The sequence below is a fragment of the Leptinotarsa decemlineata genome, unplaced genomic scaffold (assembly GCF_025532065.1).
Source record: "Leptinotarsa decemlineata unplaced genomic scaffold, Ldec_3_MD MMD2_tig00003736_RagTag_RagTag, whole genome shotgun sequence".
Classification (NCBI taxonomy): Eukaryota; Metazoa; Arthropoda; class Insecta; order Coleoptera; family Chrysomelidae; genus Leptinotarsa; species Leptinotarsa decemlineata.
The window spans coordinates 156,139-173,604 of record NW_027412593.1 but is presented as its reverse complement, the minus strand read 5'-3'; the positions used below and the strand labels follow the sequence as shown (position 1 = coordinate 173,604).

The window sequence follows — 17,466 nt, the reverse complement described above, 5'->3', positions numbered from 1 at the left end:
TATGCAGTTGGTTAGTACCTCGTCCACTAGATGGAGTGACATTTCATTGTTCGCTCTAACTTAAGATGAGGAATGAAATACTCTGAAAGCATTCCGATTTTCAATTATGACTTTAGGTCGGTGATGGCCACTATCTTGTACTGACGAGTGGCTAAGAAGCCCGAAACCGGTCTGCAAGTGTGCCCGTTTCAAAATTGAAAGTCGACTATTTCAGTTGTATTGCCAATTGCATATGCAGGAAATTTTCTGTGAAGATTCCTGCACTGACGCCTGTCGGATATAATCCAACGCCCTTCGTGTTATTAGCCAGGGGAGTAGTTGTTTTCTGATAGGCGTCAGTCCATTCAACCTACTGTGTAGGTATATCTGAGACTGGCTTGAACACTTAAAGTTAATTTTTAGCTCTTGCGTTACTTGATCAAAAATAAAACAAAAAAGTGTATTCAATTTATTATTGAATTTCTCTGAAAAACAAATATATTATTAAATATGTTATTTTTTCAAAACAGTTTAGCCTCAATCTTATACACTCATCATTTATTCCTATTTATCACACTATGAACTATTACATATGAAGCCTTCAGAATAAATTAAAACTAACTCTGACAAGAAGCAAACAAACAATAAAATCACATTTTGAGCTTTGGTCTGAAAAATAATTGCACGTCTTGAAAATAAATACATAAGAAAATAAATGAAAATTAATTCATAACGTAGGAACTCCAAAGTACCAAGAAAGCTGTATTGTGACATAGAATACTAAACCATCTTTCACCAACAAAATCACAATTTTCAACACACCAGACGAATGTCAAATGATTGATGATGTTAAATATAGATTAACATGCAGAAAGAATGCTTTGGCCCTTCGAGCCGGATACGATAGAATTGTATACAGCTCTCTCTTCATATAAGAATTGTTTAGTTTTCTAATGGTTTAGCAAGTATGTAACAGATTTAAGCTACTTAAAAAAAGTGGCAAGAATGTTAGAACCATCTAACTCACAAATAGAGTCAGTTCACAATTTCCACAACCTTTTCAGTACCTTAGTAGAAGCTAAGCAACTTAATAATTTTTAGGGAAAACCCTATAGCGCATATTCTGTTGGGTTGACTAATAAATACAAAATAAATACTTATCTACATAATATATGTAATGTCTATCAAAATTCAAAGTATTGCCAACTGCACCTGGAGAAGTAACAACCTAAGATTGTCTGGTGTCGGATGAATTCGTATCGTTGATCATGATATAATTGTTAACAGGTACACTGGGATCTACAACCAACTGGACGTTCTGTTGATCACTGTCGGTTCTGGGGACTGATAAGGTAGAACTTCTACTGTCATTACTACTATTATTATTTTGTTCGCCTTCTGAAATATCGATGAAATGCTCGGAATAATAATAAGGAGTGTTCAAGTAGTCTATCATCCTTCTCGGCAAGGGAAGGCTCGGAATTAGGTCGCGCCTGACGTTTTTGTGAATAACAAATCTGTGAAATCAAATGAATATTATGTACTAGAGGAACATGTTACATCAGAAGTTTCAATAATTTTAGCTAAGGTGGATACCTTAGCTCGATGACTACAAACACTATTTAATCATATGTGATGAAATCTGCCAAAATTTGATGAAAATTCATAACATATTCAAGAAACAATTCATTGTGAGATTTTCCTTAAACAGTTTTACAAAAACGCAACATATGTTATGGAGTTTGTTTCTGGCGGAGCACCTGTCAAAACTTAATCAGTCAAGTTTTCACAATTCAAAAAAGAGCAGTGGGATTCATGACCAGAGCAAAAGTCCAAGATCCCTGTAAGCCCCTTTTTTCAACTCACCACGTCTTAACAGTCTATTGCCTCTTCATTTCAGAAACAGTCTGCCCAATTCACAAAAAGCATAAAGATAACATCTCACACTCAACTCGAAGTTATGCTACTCGTCTCACATTCAATATTCCTCTTCCTATCCCATCAACAGCACAAATTAAAAACTCGATTCTTTATAACAGCAAAAAATATTTCAATAATCTCCCCCTTTCACTCAGAAAGTTAACCTGCTACACAGTTTCGAAAAAAGAGTGAAAAAACTTCTGCTAGATAAAGCTGAGGAATTTCTTTCTGATGACTTCGCAACTTATAATTCAAACTTATAATGCGTCATATAATTTTTAATCACAAACTTTTACCATAGACTTTTTGGAGTGGGCTTGAGCGCAAGCGCCAAACGTGATGGCGAGCCTGCCCCTATTTCAACACCAATCTTTATTTTGTATTTCAATAAGAACCATTGAAAGAGTGGTTAAAGAAGGGGAGCAATTAATTTCTGCGAATAATGGAGAAGTACAATTTTCCATGCTAAGAAAGAAGCGGCCTAGAAGAGCGCTAATAACTGATATTCCCGAGTATGAGTATTCCAATGTTAGACGAATTATTTATGACTTTCATAAGAAGGAAGGGTGTAGTATTACGGTAAAAGAGTTCCAACACAAGAGTAATGATGTTTTGGGAATTGTGGCGTAGAATTAAAAAAAAATATATAGGTTTGAGCATTGAGTATTTACAAAAAATCAATTATTTTCGTAGCCAACAGCAACCAATTGTGTTTCTTGATAAAACATACTTTCACAGTGGACGTACATCTTCCAAGAACTAGACGGATGAATCAACCACAGGGTTATTTAAAAATAGTGCGAAGGAACCAAGACTCATTATTGTCTATGCAGGAGGTGACATGGGCTTCATACCTAATTGTCATTCAGAAATGAATTCTGAAAATTATGGTAAATGGTGACAAAAAATAACAATCCCAAAGGTATCTGTGAATATGGTAGTCGTGAACGATAATGCTCCATACCATAATATTCAAATTAATCCAGCTCCCAACACAAATTCTAGGAAGGCTGATATGGTGAAGTTGCTGCTCGAAAAAAGCACTATGTTCACCCCTAACATGTTCAAATCCGAATTATACGAGTTGATCAAGGTAAATAAAAAGTATCATATTAGATACAAATTTGATGAGATTTTGCTTGAACACGGACATAACATTTCTCATTGAACTTATTTGGGCTACTGTTAATAACAACGATTCCCAAAAAAATATAACTTTCAAGTTGAAATAATACTCCTTATTGATCATACGATCATGTGGCTAGAACTCCTAATGCACGACATTACTGTAATCGAAGAAAACAGTGACATTGCTCTTTTTGGTCTTGTCCCTTCTGGGCTCTTTCATTGGGACGACTGGACTTTGGTTTCGATGTCATAGCTATGTAATCATGATTCGTCACCAGTTATGACCTTTTTAAGCAAATCTACATCTCCGTTGACGTCATTCAACAATTCCTAAGCGATGATAATGCGACGACTTTTTTGGTCAAGGCAATTTTGGAACAAGCTTCGCTGCCACACGCTTCAAACCCAAAATTTTCGAAAAAATTGCATGGCATGAGCCAATCAATATGTCAAAATCCTCAGCAACTTCTCTAATAGTGATTCGACAATTCTCCATAACAATTTTTTTCACTTTTCCAACATTTTCATCGATTGTTGATTTGTTGGGGTGTCGTCATTCACATCTTCTTGACATTCTGTGAAAAACTTGTACCACTTGTTAGCGTTTTTCTGACTTGGAGTACAATCACCGTATGCTACTGTCGACATTTCAAGTGTTTTTGAGCACTTAATTCCATTTTTACACAAAATTTGATTGATTTGAACAGGTCATCTTTTTCATGGATGAAAATTTATAATTAAGTCAGCAAAATAAGTTCATTTACCTGCACATATGCTGTAGACTCTGAACCTGCTTGAACCTAGATACAGGGTGGAGGAGTTGTACTCGAACTGGTCCAATCACAGGCCTCCGATGAAGGAAAAATAAATATCTACCACTACGCGAATGCTCTACTGCATTCTCGATGAACTCCACGATAGTTTGAGATTTGAATTTGGTACAGCTGCCAAAACTAAAATTACCTGAAATATGACATAAATGTAAAACAATGTAATGATGATGATATTGAATAATTTTAGGATATCGGTAATAACGGATATCGGGAATATCGATAGAGCAGTGATCAAAATATGGATAAATATTTGAAAATGAATAAATTGAAGTTAAACTTAAGTAAAAGTTAGGCAATGATAATTACTACAGCTTATAAATATAAATAGTAGTAACATTAACATAGAAATAAACAATGAAAAAATTTAAATTGTAAAGGAATTTAAATATCTGGGATTTATGTTGGATAATCATTTATTATTTAGTAGCCACTTTGGATATTTAAAAAAAAATCTTGAAAAAACTATATTTCTTTTATAAAGTGTCCCCAAACTCCAGTCTAAATTCCAGAATAACTGTGTATAAGACTAGCTTTCAACCTCATTTTGAATATTGCCCTACATTACTATATTGCTTTGATCTGAATAAAATATCCCAATTACAAAAGCTACAAAATCGAGCAATGAGAATGGTATTGCGATGTAGTAGGTCAGCTCCTATCTCATTGATGCTGGATACTTTCAGGTATTTACTGTGGAGCGAAGACTGATTTACATAACTATGATCTATATCTATAAAATGATACATGAACTGACTCAAACATACATGGGTAAGTTTGTTATAACTTTTTGATCATTCCCATATTGATTTCAATTTAAGAGCCACCGGTATACAGCTGTTTCAGCCTATTGGGCATCGTCAGTACCGGGCAGGCGGTCCTCGATTGAAGACAAAATGAGAAAAACCAAGAAAGTATTCGATAAAAATAGCTGCGTAAACGCAAGCGAAACATAAGTGGAACCACCTATTGGTGTGACACCCAAGTCAACTTGCCAAGTTTTTTATGTCAGTGTTGGTGGTTTGACCAATCAACCGACAACTGCGGTGGCAGAAATTTGGGATGACATTTCCGGTTAGCTTCCATCCATCGAGAAAGGTTAATGTAGTCAAGCTGCTGGAAAATAATTCCAGGAAAATCAAAATATAAATAGTATATTGATTTCAATTTAAGAGCCATCGGTAGACAGCTGTTTCAGCCTATTGGGCATCGTCAGTACCGGGCAGGCGGTCCTCGATTGAAGACAAAATGAGAAAAAACCAAGAAAGTACTTGATAAAAATAGCTGCGTAAATGCAAGCGAAACATAAGTGGAACCACCTATTGGTGTGACACCCAAGTCAACTTGCCAAGTTTTTTATGTCAGTGTTGGTGGTTTGACCAATCAACCGACAACTGCGGTGGCAGAAATTTGGGATGACATTTCCGGTTAGCTTCCATCCATCGAGAAAGGTTAATGTAGTCAAGCTGCTGGAAAATAATTCCAGGAAAATCAAAATATAAATAGTATATTGATTTCAATTTAAGAGCCATCGGTAGACAGCTGTTTCAGCCTATTGGGCATCGTCAGTACCGGGCAGGCGGTCCTTGATTGAAGATAATATGTGAATAGCCAAGAAAAGTACTTAATAAAAATAACTGTGCAAACGCAAGCGAGACATAGGTGGAACCACTCGCTTGCGTTTTCGCAGTTGTTAATTCAATCTTCAAACATTATCAGCAGAATATTTCAAATAATGAGGACACATCTGAAAGAAATATCATCTGCGTTTGACCTACATATTTTTCCAAAGAGTTTAAATTGATAATTTTTTAGTTTTTTTATATCTTTTTTTAAGTTCCCCCTTATCCAAATTCTAATGAAGAAGTGGAGAGCCAATACATTTTTCTCAAAGGAAAATAATTTCTCCTTGAAATTTTGTTTTTTACTACATTCACTTCTTATGGCTGGAATTGAATTAACTGTTTACGATAAAGTTCTTTACAATAAATATGCTAAATTATTCTCAACACTAAAAAAAACTTTCATTGTCCAAACAGGAATTAGACCAAGTTACAGGACACAGTATAAAATTTTGCTATGAAAGTGTTGAATATAGGAAATATATACATATTGTAATAGTAATACATTCATGGTATATTTAAAAGAAAAAAGAAAAAAAAATAAATTTCAAGTAAATGAAATGTTGCTGTCACTCATGAGAATGAAGTTAGTTGACGCGAGCCGAAGGTAGGCAATATGAATCATGATGACTATTTCTGCTGCGAGTAGAATACTATACTTTTTCTATTAGTTAAAACAAGAATATTTCAAAAAAAATTTTTGTTTATGGAGGAGGAAAAGGATACAATAATAAAAGTATGTGTTTTATCACATATTTCATTGATGATACATGTGTATTTTTTTATTGCCCCAACTATTGTTAGAGTAAACAATTTTTTTTTCTATTTCTTCACTATTATTTCTGCACTATCACTGATATTATTTATATTATATTGTTAGTAACATTTCAAAAAGAGTGAAGATGCAATAAACCAGCTAGTTCATAAAATAATGGTCAAAGAGTAATTTTTCAATAAACTAAGGTGATTTTTGAATTTACTTACCCTGATCATGATCTATCCTAACATGTCTTACACAGTTATTAAGTTTAAATGTTAATGAAAATATGTAATGGTCATCACTGCTGTCCCTCACTATGAACGATCCATCTGGCTCATTGGATAATATTTTTTCAGCTGCCTCGCTTGAAATTGGACCCCAGTACCATCCATACTGCAAAAAAAAACAATTTATAGCTTCATTGTGAAAATATATAATACAGAAAGGAATTTAATATAAAAAACACATGTTTTTTGCCACTGTATCAATGTGGCACAAGTAACAAGTAATTTGGTTATTGTTAAGAATGACTAAAAAATCTAAAATGTATCTTGCTTGATACCACTTTTCAAGAACATAGCAAATAAGGACTATATTTCCTATTGTTAATTATTCCTTGCTCACACCTATTCATACTCAACCGAATAAACTCAGGTCAGATAATAAGAGTACGGCTCTGCCGAACTCTAGAAGCCTTATTCGATCCCCAGCGGGGCAGGCACAAAGTATGTGCTCTGATGTTTTATCATTTTCCAAACAGAGGCGACACTGTCTTCTGACAGTCCGAGTCTCTGCATATGATGATTCAAATGGCAGTGATCTGTAAGAAGGCCTGTTAGAAATTGTAGTTCATCCCTTAGCTTAAAAGGGTGAATAAACGCCTTGGAGTGAGCCAATGCTGGAAGACTCTACCAGAAGTTCACAAATCTTCTTGCCATCCGGGTGTTCAATCTTTGTTTGGCAAAGCCTAAAGCAATGCCAATGACAGGTTCTGGTCCGCTGAAGCTGCTTGCCGCGCCCTCCTTTGCAAAGGAGTCAGCAGGCTCATTGCCTTCCAGGCCAGTATGGCCAGGAATCCACACCAGACATAATCTGTTAAGTCTTCCTATCGAGGAAAGTCGTTTTTGGCAATTTGCTATCAATTTAGACATTGCTTGGTAGGAGCCAAGAGCTTCCAACGTCGATTGACTGTCCGAGAATATTTTTATTGACTTGTGTACTTGTGTGTGAGGTTGGCTTTTTCCAATCTCTCCGTACACAATTCAATAGCGCAAATTTCTGCTTGAAATACAGTCGCATAGGTTCCTAGGCAGGTTGATATCTCTGTCCTGGGTCTGCAACCAAAACAATACCTGCACCAGAACCGGAAGGTGTTTTGCTCTATCTGTGAACCAACAACCATCTGCCCTTAATATGTCCTTCTCTCAGAGGATCCAGTCTTCTCTACTCGGGAACAGTTCGTAGTTGACAGTTGGGGGCATAAAGTCAGAGGTCATTAACAGAATGCTGTGACTTCCAGTGTCAACCAACAGTCTGTTGCACTCTGCATTAAATTGATTTGTGCAATTGGCAATGTGCACAAGTCTATATGCAGTCCATCTAGCCTCTCTCTCCAGAAAAATGTGGAGAAGAGGTAGATCTAGAAGGATATCCATGGCCGTTGACGGTGTGGTACTGACGGCACCACTGATGGCCAGACAAGCCTACCTCTGTAAGCCAGAGAGCTTCGCCTGGGCCATTTTCTGTCAAGCACTTGACCACCAGGCAAACGCAACATAAGTGATCATTGGTCTGACAATCATCACATAAATCCAAAGGATTTGTTTGGGACCTAAACCCCAAGTTTCACCACAAAGCCTTCGGCATGTCCATAGGGACAGACTGGCTTGTGTAAAACTTTTTCCAAGTGAGCATTCCAGGTGAGTTTTTTATCAAGGACAATGCCAGGATATTTCACCTCTGTTCCAAATAGAATGACCTCACCATTGAGGGAGAGTGGCGTTAGATAATCCAATTTTCTCCTCCTGATGAATGGGATTATCACAGTTTTGCTGGGGTTGACAGACATTTGCTCCCTCAGACACCAACTGTGAACAACGTCCATCGTGCTTTGAAGGATATTACAAGCTACCTTCCCGACGTGGACCTTGCCAAGATGCATAAGCTTGCAGATCTACTTTTCTTCTGTCGAGGGCATCAAGCAGACTATCATCAGGAGCGACCACAGAAGGGGAGATAGTATCCCACCTTGAGGGCAGCCTCTGGTGACCCTGAACCCAATGGCTTTGCCTTGAAGAGTCGTAGTTGCACTTCTGTATACCAGCATAGCATAAATCTGCCAGTTATGGATTCTATACCTTTCCTAGCCAGAGATGATCCAATAGATTCAGGTAGTGCATTGTCAAATGCGAATCAAACCGGCAAATCGACAGATTCATATAATGCCACCCTCCTGATGTGTCCTTCTAGAATCCTGTCAACTCCTTTCAACAGGAAGGATGTAAGGCTGATTGGTCGTACCGATTTAGTATGTGGTTCTTTCCGACCCACTTTAGGTATATATACGACCCTTGCTGCCAACCAACTAGGTGGTATATGATTCCATGCCAGACTATCTCTATACAATTTTATGAGAATAGGTAAAATTTTATCCAGTCCGTTTTGAAGAAGAGCTGGAAGTATACAATCTTCTCCAGGAGATTTGAAGGGCTGCAACGACTTGATATCCTATTCAACACGCCGGTGCTGCGATAACATTCTTGACCAATCGTTCTTTTTTGAGCATTTAGCGCCATTGAAGACGGGAGTTCAGTTGTTATCAAGAGTCAGATTTACAGGAAAGTGTTATTATATCAAAAGCTCTAACGTTTCTTTATAGAGGCAGTGAATGTTCCATCGGGTCGTTTAAGCGACCCACTTTCAGCAGTCAGCTCTCTAGAGAGAATCTTGTGAATTCAATAACTAACATTTATTCATGAGGCAAGTGAATACTTACATCTTTAACCCTTTGGATGCTTGTTGCAAAATCTAAAGTCTGCTCCTCGTCAATCACTTCTCCAATAACTTCCTTCATCGGCAAAGGCGGCAAAGCTCTGCTACTAATATTACTATGTACATCGCCTACAATATTGCTGTTACCACCATAATTTTTCTCAGTCCCACCGACCTTCATGTGTTCCGGCGAGAGGAACCTTTTGAATCGAAACATGTTGCACAAGGTTTGCTTGAAGGAGAATATTTTTGCAGGTTTCCTCCTCTTATCGTCTTTTTTCGTCGGAGACGTGTTGATTTGCTTTCCGATATTATCACAGGAATCTTTCACTTTTTTATTCTTGATATTGATCAAAAAAGTACTCTTCTTCGATCTAACATTGGTGTTCGAAACAGTGCAATCTCTGTTTATCAGCAGACTAGTATTTGTAGGATATTTATTATTATTTGTAACTAAGATGGTGGCTTTGGGCTTGTATATTTTGTCTTGTACTTCTGAAGAGTCTGAAGAGCTTGAATATAATGTCTGCAAGTATTGTCGCACTTCCTGAAGGGTCATGTGAATCGGCTCAACCTGTATAGAGGCCGAAGTACCAGCTAGGCTGTGTCTTTTTGTGTCAGATTTCAAGGCTTGTGTCTGAAAGTCAATGAAACAACTATGAGATAGATCGTGGATAAGAGTTTGGAATGAACAGTTTCGCCATATCTTCATGGCATCCCAAAATATGTAGGGACATATATTTTTCTAGAATAAGTTATTAAAATGAAATGTGAACTAAAATGAATAATTCTACGAGGATGGTCTGAAAAGTTTCCGATTCAACATGAAGATAGCAGCACACGTAAATAAAAGCTGGTGAATTTCGTTGTTCATCTGTTGACAGTTACTCACCAAAGTTTCAGCCATTTTGGAGGCACAGTTGTTATGTAACAGTCGTTTGAGTGAGTTGATGTGATTTTATGAAAATGAGCTGTCATCAAATATTTGTTTTTGAAAGCTTACGCAAATGAGTTGGATTCTGTGTATGGGGACTCTGCACCTTCAGTCACCACAGTGAAATTTTGGGCAGCTAAATTTAAACGTGCCCGTAAAAGTTTGGGAAACGATGAACGTTCGAGACGTCCAAAAACAGCAACTACCGAAGAAAACATGGCCAAAGTTCACTGAATGGTGCCAGACCACCGTCGAATTAAAGTGAGAGATAGCAGAGGTTATAAACATGTCAAAATAACGTATTTGTCACATATTAAATCAACATTTAGAGATGAGAAAGCTGTCCGCGCTTTTGGTGCCGCGTTAAAACGAAAACGTGTTCAAACGAACATTTCCAAAGCTGTTGGCGCAATAAATCCCAGTTTTTGCGTTAATTAATTACTGTATATGAAACTTGGATACACTCTTATACGCCTAAAACAAAAATACACTCCAAACAGTGGACTGCAGAGGGGGAATCGGCTCCAAATAAAGCAACTGTTTTTTCGGCTGGGAAAGTGTTGGCGACTGTTTTTTGGGATAGTCATGGAGTTATTTCAATCGATTATTTTCAAAAAGGAAAAACCATTACAAGAGCAACCATACAAGAGCATCATTACTCGACAAGCTGAAGGCAGAACTTGGGGAAAACGGCCACATTTGCAGAAAAAGTAAATCCTGTTTAACCAAGACAACTCACACTCACACCTCAGCGGTTGTATTGGCAAAAATCCACGAATTACGGTTTGAAATGCTTGACCATCCGCCTCACTCACTAGATCTAGCCCCAAGCGACTTATTTTTGTTTGCTCATCTGAAAATTGCGCTCAGAGGACAGAGATTTTCGTCAAACGAAGGGGCAATCACCTTCGTGAACAATTATTTTGCAGAGAAAAACGCCGAATACTATTTGGAAGGGTTACAGAGATGAGAGCATCGCAGGGAAAGTGTATAGAGTTGAGCTTGTCGCATACTTGCCCAGCACAGCATAGCACGGCGCTGTCCGTCGCCTGATGGTGACGGGTAGTAGCATCACCCACTTGTCCAGCTACAACCAACATATATTCTGGATATTCTAGAGCCTGCCTTAACAAGCAACTCAATTTTTCCTCGTCCATTTTCATAGGTACCGTCTGAAACTGTGCTGTCAACTGATGGAATATTAAACATAGAGACAGAAACTTCCCAGGTACGTTTGGACAAGTTGATGCTGGCCGGCGACTCGCTCACTTGGCACGTACCGTTTCCGGACAGGATCGGAGAGCTGGAATCCTTTCCGGTGACGGATGCTCATGACTGTGACGTGCCGGCTAGTGAACGGTTGTCCATTCTTTTTCATTGTTCCAATCCTATCAGTATTTTAACGAGACGGGCCGTGCTGTGCCGGACAAGTGGGCGACAAGCTTCAAAAGGAGACTATGTTGAAAATTTTTTAAAAAATCTGAAGAAACTATCTTTGTTAGGTCGGAGACTTTTCAGATCACCCTCGTAAATGCAGATACTTTTCATGGGCAAACATATTTACGCTAGATTATTTACTTCTATTTATTAATTTTTTTTTCTTTTATGCATAGAAACAATAAAAATGCAAATAGCTAACTGAAAACATTGGCTTGTGGATGAGTGTCAATACTATGTATACATTAAAACTGTAGGGGCTTCAAAATTTTGAATAACTATGTGGCACAACAATTCCTGAGGGTTGTATTCCCCATCAGTTTGGTAAAACTGGGTCAGATTTTATTATTCCTCTTTGTTGTAATGTTGTGTCAGTTAACGTTATTATGCTTGTTTTTGAGTGTATTTTAGTATTGAGCTATTGTATTTTAAATACAATCAAAGTTGTGCAATTTTGCTGTAAAAGTACCATCTGAAAAAGGCGCTCATGAAAGTCTCATATCAAGGATTCACTGCTATAATGATAAATGTTCAAAAATTTTAAAATTCAAACTACTACCGTCATTAGGTCACTTGATATATGCAGTTTATAATCTCGTTCAAAAACTTAGCAATATCGCTTACAGCTCCTAGATAATTTAGTTTTTAATATTTTTCTACACGGCTAGAACGCTCAATGTCACAGGTATTATACAAAATATTTCGAAACTTTTTCAATGAAAACTTCAACAACTTATTCGGTTAACCCAAAATGGGCCCATGTTGGACTTGCGACAAATTCCAAGCAGAAAAAAAGCATTTAAAAATTAAAATTGCTTCTCTTCCTGATGGTTATGAAAAATCTCAAATTTTGTCTCAAGGGGCAATTCAAGGATTACGTAGACATATTTATTACATCATTTACCCCTCATCCCCTTGTCAGCAATAGTGAGCAAAGCTCTTACCCCCCTCCCATGCTTACGTAAACATTGTTATTTATTTATTTATATATACACGGGCAAGCCCAATTCAGATATAAGTAGTACAGTGACAGTGCTATGTACTTGATGCAATACAGTGGATTGAAAGTAAATTATAAGAATAATACAATCCCGAAGTAAGATAACAAGTAGATTATTTAAGAAAAAATTAAATGTATAACAATATGAACTACTATAATTCTTACAGGCAAGTAACACTAGACACAATAGAACAACACAAGCAGAGAGTATTTGATGGCTGAGTGAAGAATATGATTTTTAAAGTTGGAAACTGATATATTAAAGATTTGAAAGTTATTTAAAGAGTTAGCCAATTGAAGAGTTCTGGGAATAAAGCTCTTATATGAATAATTGAATCTGTAAAAAGAAACGTAAAATGTTTGCACCTGTTGAACGACTGGAAACATGTAAATATATTTTGTAGAGAAGTTCGGGACTGATACTCAGTCCGTTGATAATTTTGCGTAGAAGTATTAAATCTCTATGTTTTCTGCGAGCCTCAAGAGAAGGTATGTTCAAAAATGCATTCCAATGCAGTATAGTCATAGTATACACGTATTTTGAAGGGAATATATCGCAGGAGAGGAGAGGAATATATCGTAATGAGGGGACCAAACTGTGGAACAATAATCGAGATGAGATCTAACCAGGGAAAAATAAAGAGATTTAATATCAGTGATGTTGGTGAAATCACGAGTGGTTCTATTTATAAAGCCAAGCACCTTCATAGATTTTTGAATTACATCGGAAATGTGTGGAGTCTAGGATCACATCTAGATCTTTGGTTTACACTATATTCGAAAGTAATTGGGTGATGTGTTCGATGAAAGCAAAGAATTTGGCATTTGGACGCATTCAAACACATACCATTTTGCGAACACCAGTTAGATAGGCAATCTATATCGTTATGTAGACACAATGTATCAGCTTAACTTTTAATTATTTTAAAACATTTTAAATAGTCAGGAAATAGCAAAGCTTCGCTTTCAGGGAAACAGCTGATTAGATCGTTGATAAAAAGGTTTAACAACAGTGGTCCCAAATGTGAACCTTGTGGAACACCCGATGTAACGGCGATAGTATGAGAATAGTAATGATGTTTTTTCCGTAAGATAGCTTATTACCCCCTGCAATATTTGCCCATCAACACCATATAAACAAAGTTTATGGATCAATAGCTCATGATTAACTTTGTCAAAAGCTTTGGAGAAATCAGTGTACACAGAGTCAATTTGCAAACCCTTAGACAGAGCATCAGACAGAAAATGTATATGCATTTTTCATACATAGACAATGTGTGGGTTGCCATATTATTTAATTTTTAATTAATTAAAGATACCTACGAATACTGTGATATATGTTTTTAAACTTAAAATAAATATTATTATCTCTAAGTCTGAGTTTTTTTCACTGTTCATAAACTTAAAACCCCATTATATCAGAACAATAAACAAAGGTCATTCATCATTATTGCAGTGGACCCTTCATATGAAGTACATGGCAGGAAGCAGCAAGGCATTATACCAAAGAGATATTAACAAATATAATTTGTGAAGACCATTTCAACGTACGTAAAATTTGCAATGGTTCTCAGTACTTGCAGATAATATAGCACCATCGACTAATTAGTTTTCTACTTTTCCAACTAAATAAAATAATGTGACGCATGTTTCATTCATAATTGAGCTTTCCTCAATCACAAATACATCTATAAAACTTGTGACATCAAACAAATGGAATGGTTTTCAATGTGACAAACTCTGAAAAGCATTACAATGTAGTAGAATCAGTTCTAATAATTTCAATAATTCAAATAGGAAAATGAGTGAGTAGATCGGAACCATGAAATGAGAGTATAATACAATATAAGTATGGTGATAATAATTTCAATGTGACTGAAGAAAAAGATTAAATTTTAAATAGAACAGTTAATTATAAAGTGCCATAATATTTTTAACGCTTCAATAACAACAAACAAAAAGATAAAAACAAGTTTTTTCCATCCATAATAATATTTCAAGTTCACAACAGGTTGGATTTCAAAACAATAGGAACACAAATTATGCAGTATTAAATTTGTTCAACAAGTTTTGTAGTGAAGTATAAATGAAGGAATGGTAGAAATCAAACTGCCTTCATTAAATTGGAGAAAACAAATATTACTTTCAAATGAGATTTGCCAGTCATACAGTAATATGATAGTGATATTCTGGAAATAAAATCTCCAACAAAATTCTTGGGAGTACACATTATGAAAATTTACATTTGGTGAGCATACCCTAAGATTAAAAATGAAACTGATAAATACTATGTTATCAATATAGTTTCAGAATAAATTGGTGTGAAATTTACAAAAATAATATACCTTGTCTATCTATATCCATATTTTTGAATTATTCAAAAAACCCTTTATTGTGAGATCTTCACTAAACAGTTTTACAAAAACGCAACATGTGTTTTGCCATACAATGGCCTGGCTTCTTATATATATATATATCTTTTATTAATTATCTGCGAGCGCTTTTGACAGTTGGTAGTACTGTCATCTTCTGACATTCCTCAAACTGCAGTTTGAGGAATGCTAATTAATTGGAAGAAATAGAAGTTATAAAGCTTCGAATCCTTTTTGTGATATATATATATATATATATATATATATATATATATATATATATATATATATATATAGATAGATATATATAGATTTAGTTAGTAAAGACACGTCTGAAGGAGCCATTGTATGGCGAAACACATGTTGCGTTTTTGTAAATCTGTTTAGTGAAGATCTCACAATAATACATTATAGATTTTCATCAAGTATCGGCCAATTTCATCAAATATTTTTAGATTTATGACTATGTTTTAAAATTTACCATCATTCATCTCCGAAATGAAAAAAAGTGTTGAATGAAAGAATCACCTTTTCCGATTTAATTGTGCTTTTCTTAGTGGAAATCATCCGATAGTGCCTAACTTCAAGCTCCCTGCACCCCGAGGCAGTGTTTCGTCTTTTCTTCTTGGGTTGGGTCCGTTTGGGTTTTAGAGGTGGTTTGACCACATCAAGAGGAACAGCATACATATCACTGTCAAAAGGTACATTATACAAATCACTGATCTGGTTCGAAGACAAGGTATCATGAGAAACAGCTTGAGTGATAAACGTTGAATCATCCACTTTTTGAGCCGTTGGGACAGACAGAGAATTGTGGGAACTGGTCAGACGGGAAGACCCCAGGGAACTTCTGGAGTTAGGTCTGCCAATGTGGCATGGGCTGAAAGACACAAATTCTGATGTAAAATAAGATCTGCCCAATATCTGGAGTGGTCTTTGTAATTGGCTCAATATTCTCAGCTTTTTAAGTTCGCCATCTTTGTATTCGTAAATAGCTTTTCTTATTATTTGGGCAGCAAATTTTTCACAAAAAAAATCCAGCATTGAGATTCTCGGTTTGTCTTGAAACTCCAGTGGAGGTGCTATTGGGGAAAAGTTTTTGGTTGAAATATCAGTCCAATGGGGGCCTTTCTTAAGAGTGTTGAAATTCTCTCCACACATGATGTCTGACATTCCATCCAAAGAGTCATCCTGGGACAAAGACCTCTCTTCGCAATCGCTATCCTGAAATGTTTTCAGATACTACATGTAAGAAAACTACTGAGAAAGGTGTTGTAAGGCTTTGTTAAAGTGACAAGTGATTTATGATTTTACGTGTTATTATTTTTCAGTATTTATTACTATTTTTTATCTGATTTTAGATCTTCAACTTGAAAATAGTAGATTATTTTCAATATAATGCTTATCAAAATTTATATTTGGAAGCTACTCTAAAGAGTAAATGTTGTGATATAAGAAAAACAACTTGAAAAACTATATATATGAAATAGCTAATATTTGCTCTTCATAATATCTTAATTTGGTGAATATTAATTTCAAATGCTTGCAATACTTTGAATTCCTCGTCTTGAGTTGGAGCGAACATAAATAATGTCACTCCCTCTAGTGGACGAGGTACTAACCAACTGCATTCAGAGGAATCGGGCAAATTTCGGATATTTCCGAAAGGATTTTGGAGAGATTTCTCATGATTGTAGATTTTCATTGCCGTATATTATGGGACCAGTTTGTACACGTATTGAGAGAGTAGTGAGCTCCTCAAATTGATTTCTTTCTACATGGCAACAAAATGAAAATTTATCCATACAAGAATATTATTTAAATCTCACTTCAAATGGAAAATATCTTCTTTCGTGTCGACCATCTCCATTTGCACTACCGCTAGAAGCTGATCCATTTGTCAGAAGAAGACCACTGTCATCACTGAGAATAAAAGCTTCTGACCAAGTTGAGCTTGATGGAGGTGATTCCATAACTCATGAAATGTTATTTTATCGCTGTTATGATCGTCCATATAAAGTAATGTTTTACGAACATCCTTAAGTGAAAACAGACTTCAGAAAATCACTCAAGAACAAGGAAGTGATCCTAGACATTTCCAATTTCGTGTCCCTTATATTCGAAGATCTATTTTTAAACAACTTTTGGAGCATTCATTTTCGTATCCTATAAGGAAACCTCCTTATATATTTAGATTCCAGCACTAATCAATCATTACTAACACTAACAACTAACAACACTTAAATACACAAAATAAAACAACTTTAAAATGTCAATATTAACTTGTCAATGTCAACACCATAGGAATGATGGAAAATTTACAGAACAGGTATTTTGTCACTGCTCCAAGATGAAATTTATTTCCATCTTGGCTTATTGCGCCTTAATGAAAGCAAAAAAGCCATTATCAGAGAGAGAGAGAGAGAGAGAACACTATACAGTAACACTATACAATAACAATTCAGCTGAAAATCTATAATACAATATAACTAC

The 17,466-nt window shown here is 35.9% G+C and overlaps 1 protein-coding gene across 1 annotated transcript; it reads right to left on the bottom strand.

Annotated features, from left to right (window-relative positions):
* Positions 1-434: 434 nt before the first annotated feature.
* LOC111504419 (uncharacterized) lies at positions 435-17,328 on the bottom strand. The gene is made up of 6 exons (XM_023158966.2): positions 16,803-17,328; positions 15,502-16,197; positions 9,235-9,867; positions 6,464-6,632; positions 3,792-3,990; positions 435-1,496 (listed from the first exon to the last, which is right to left on the bottom strand). The coding sequence occupies exons 1-6, from the start codon at positions 16,944-16,946 to the stop codon at positions 1,208-1,210; spliced, it is 2,130 nt and encodes a 709-aa protein (XP_023014734.1). The 5' UTR covers positions 16,947-17,328; the 3' UTR covers positions 435-1,207.
* Between the last annotated feature and the right edge of the window lie 138 nt (positions 17,329-17,466).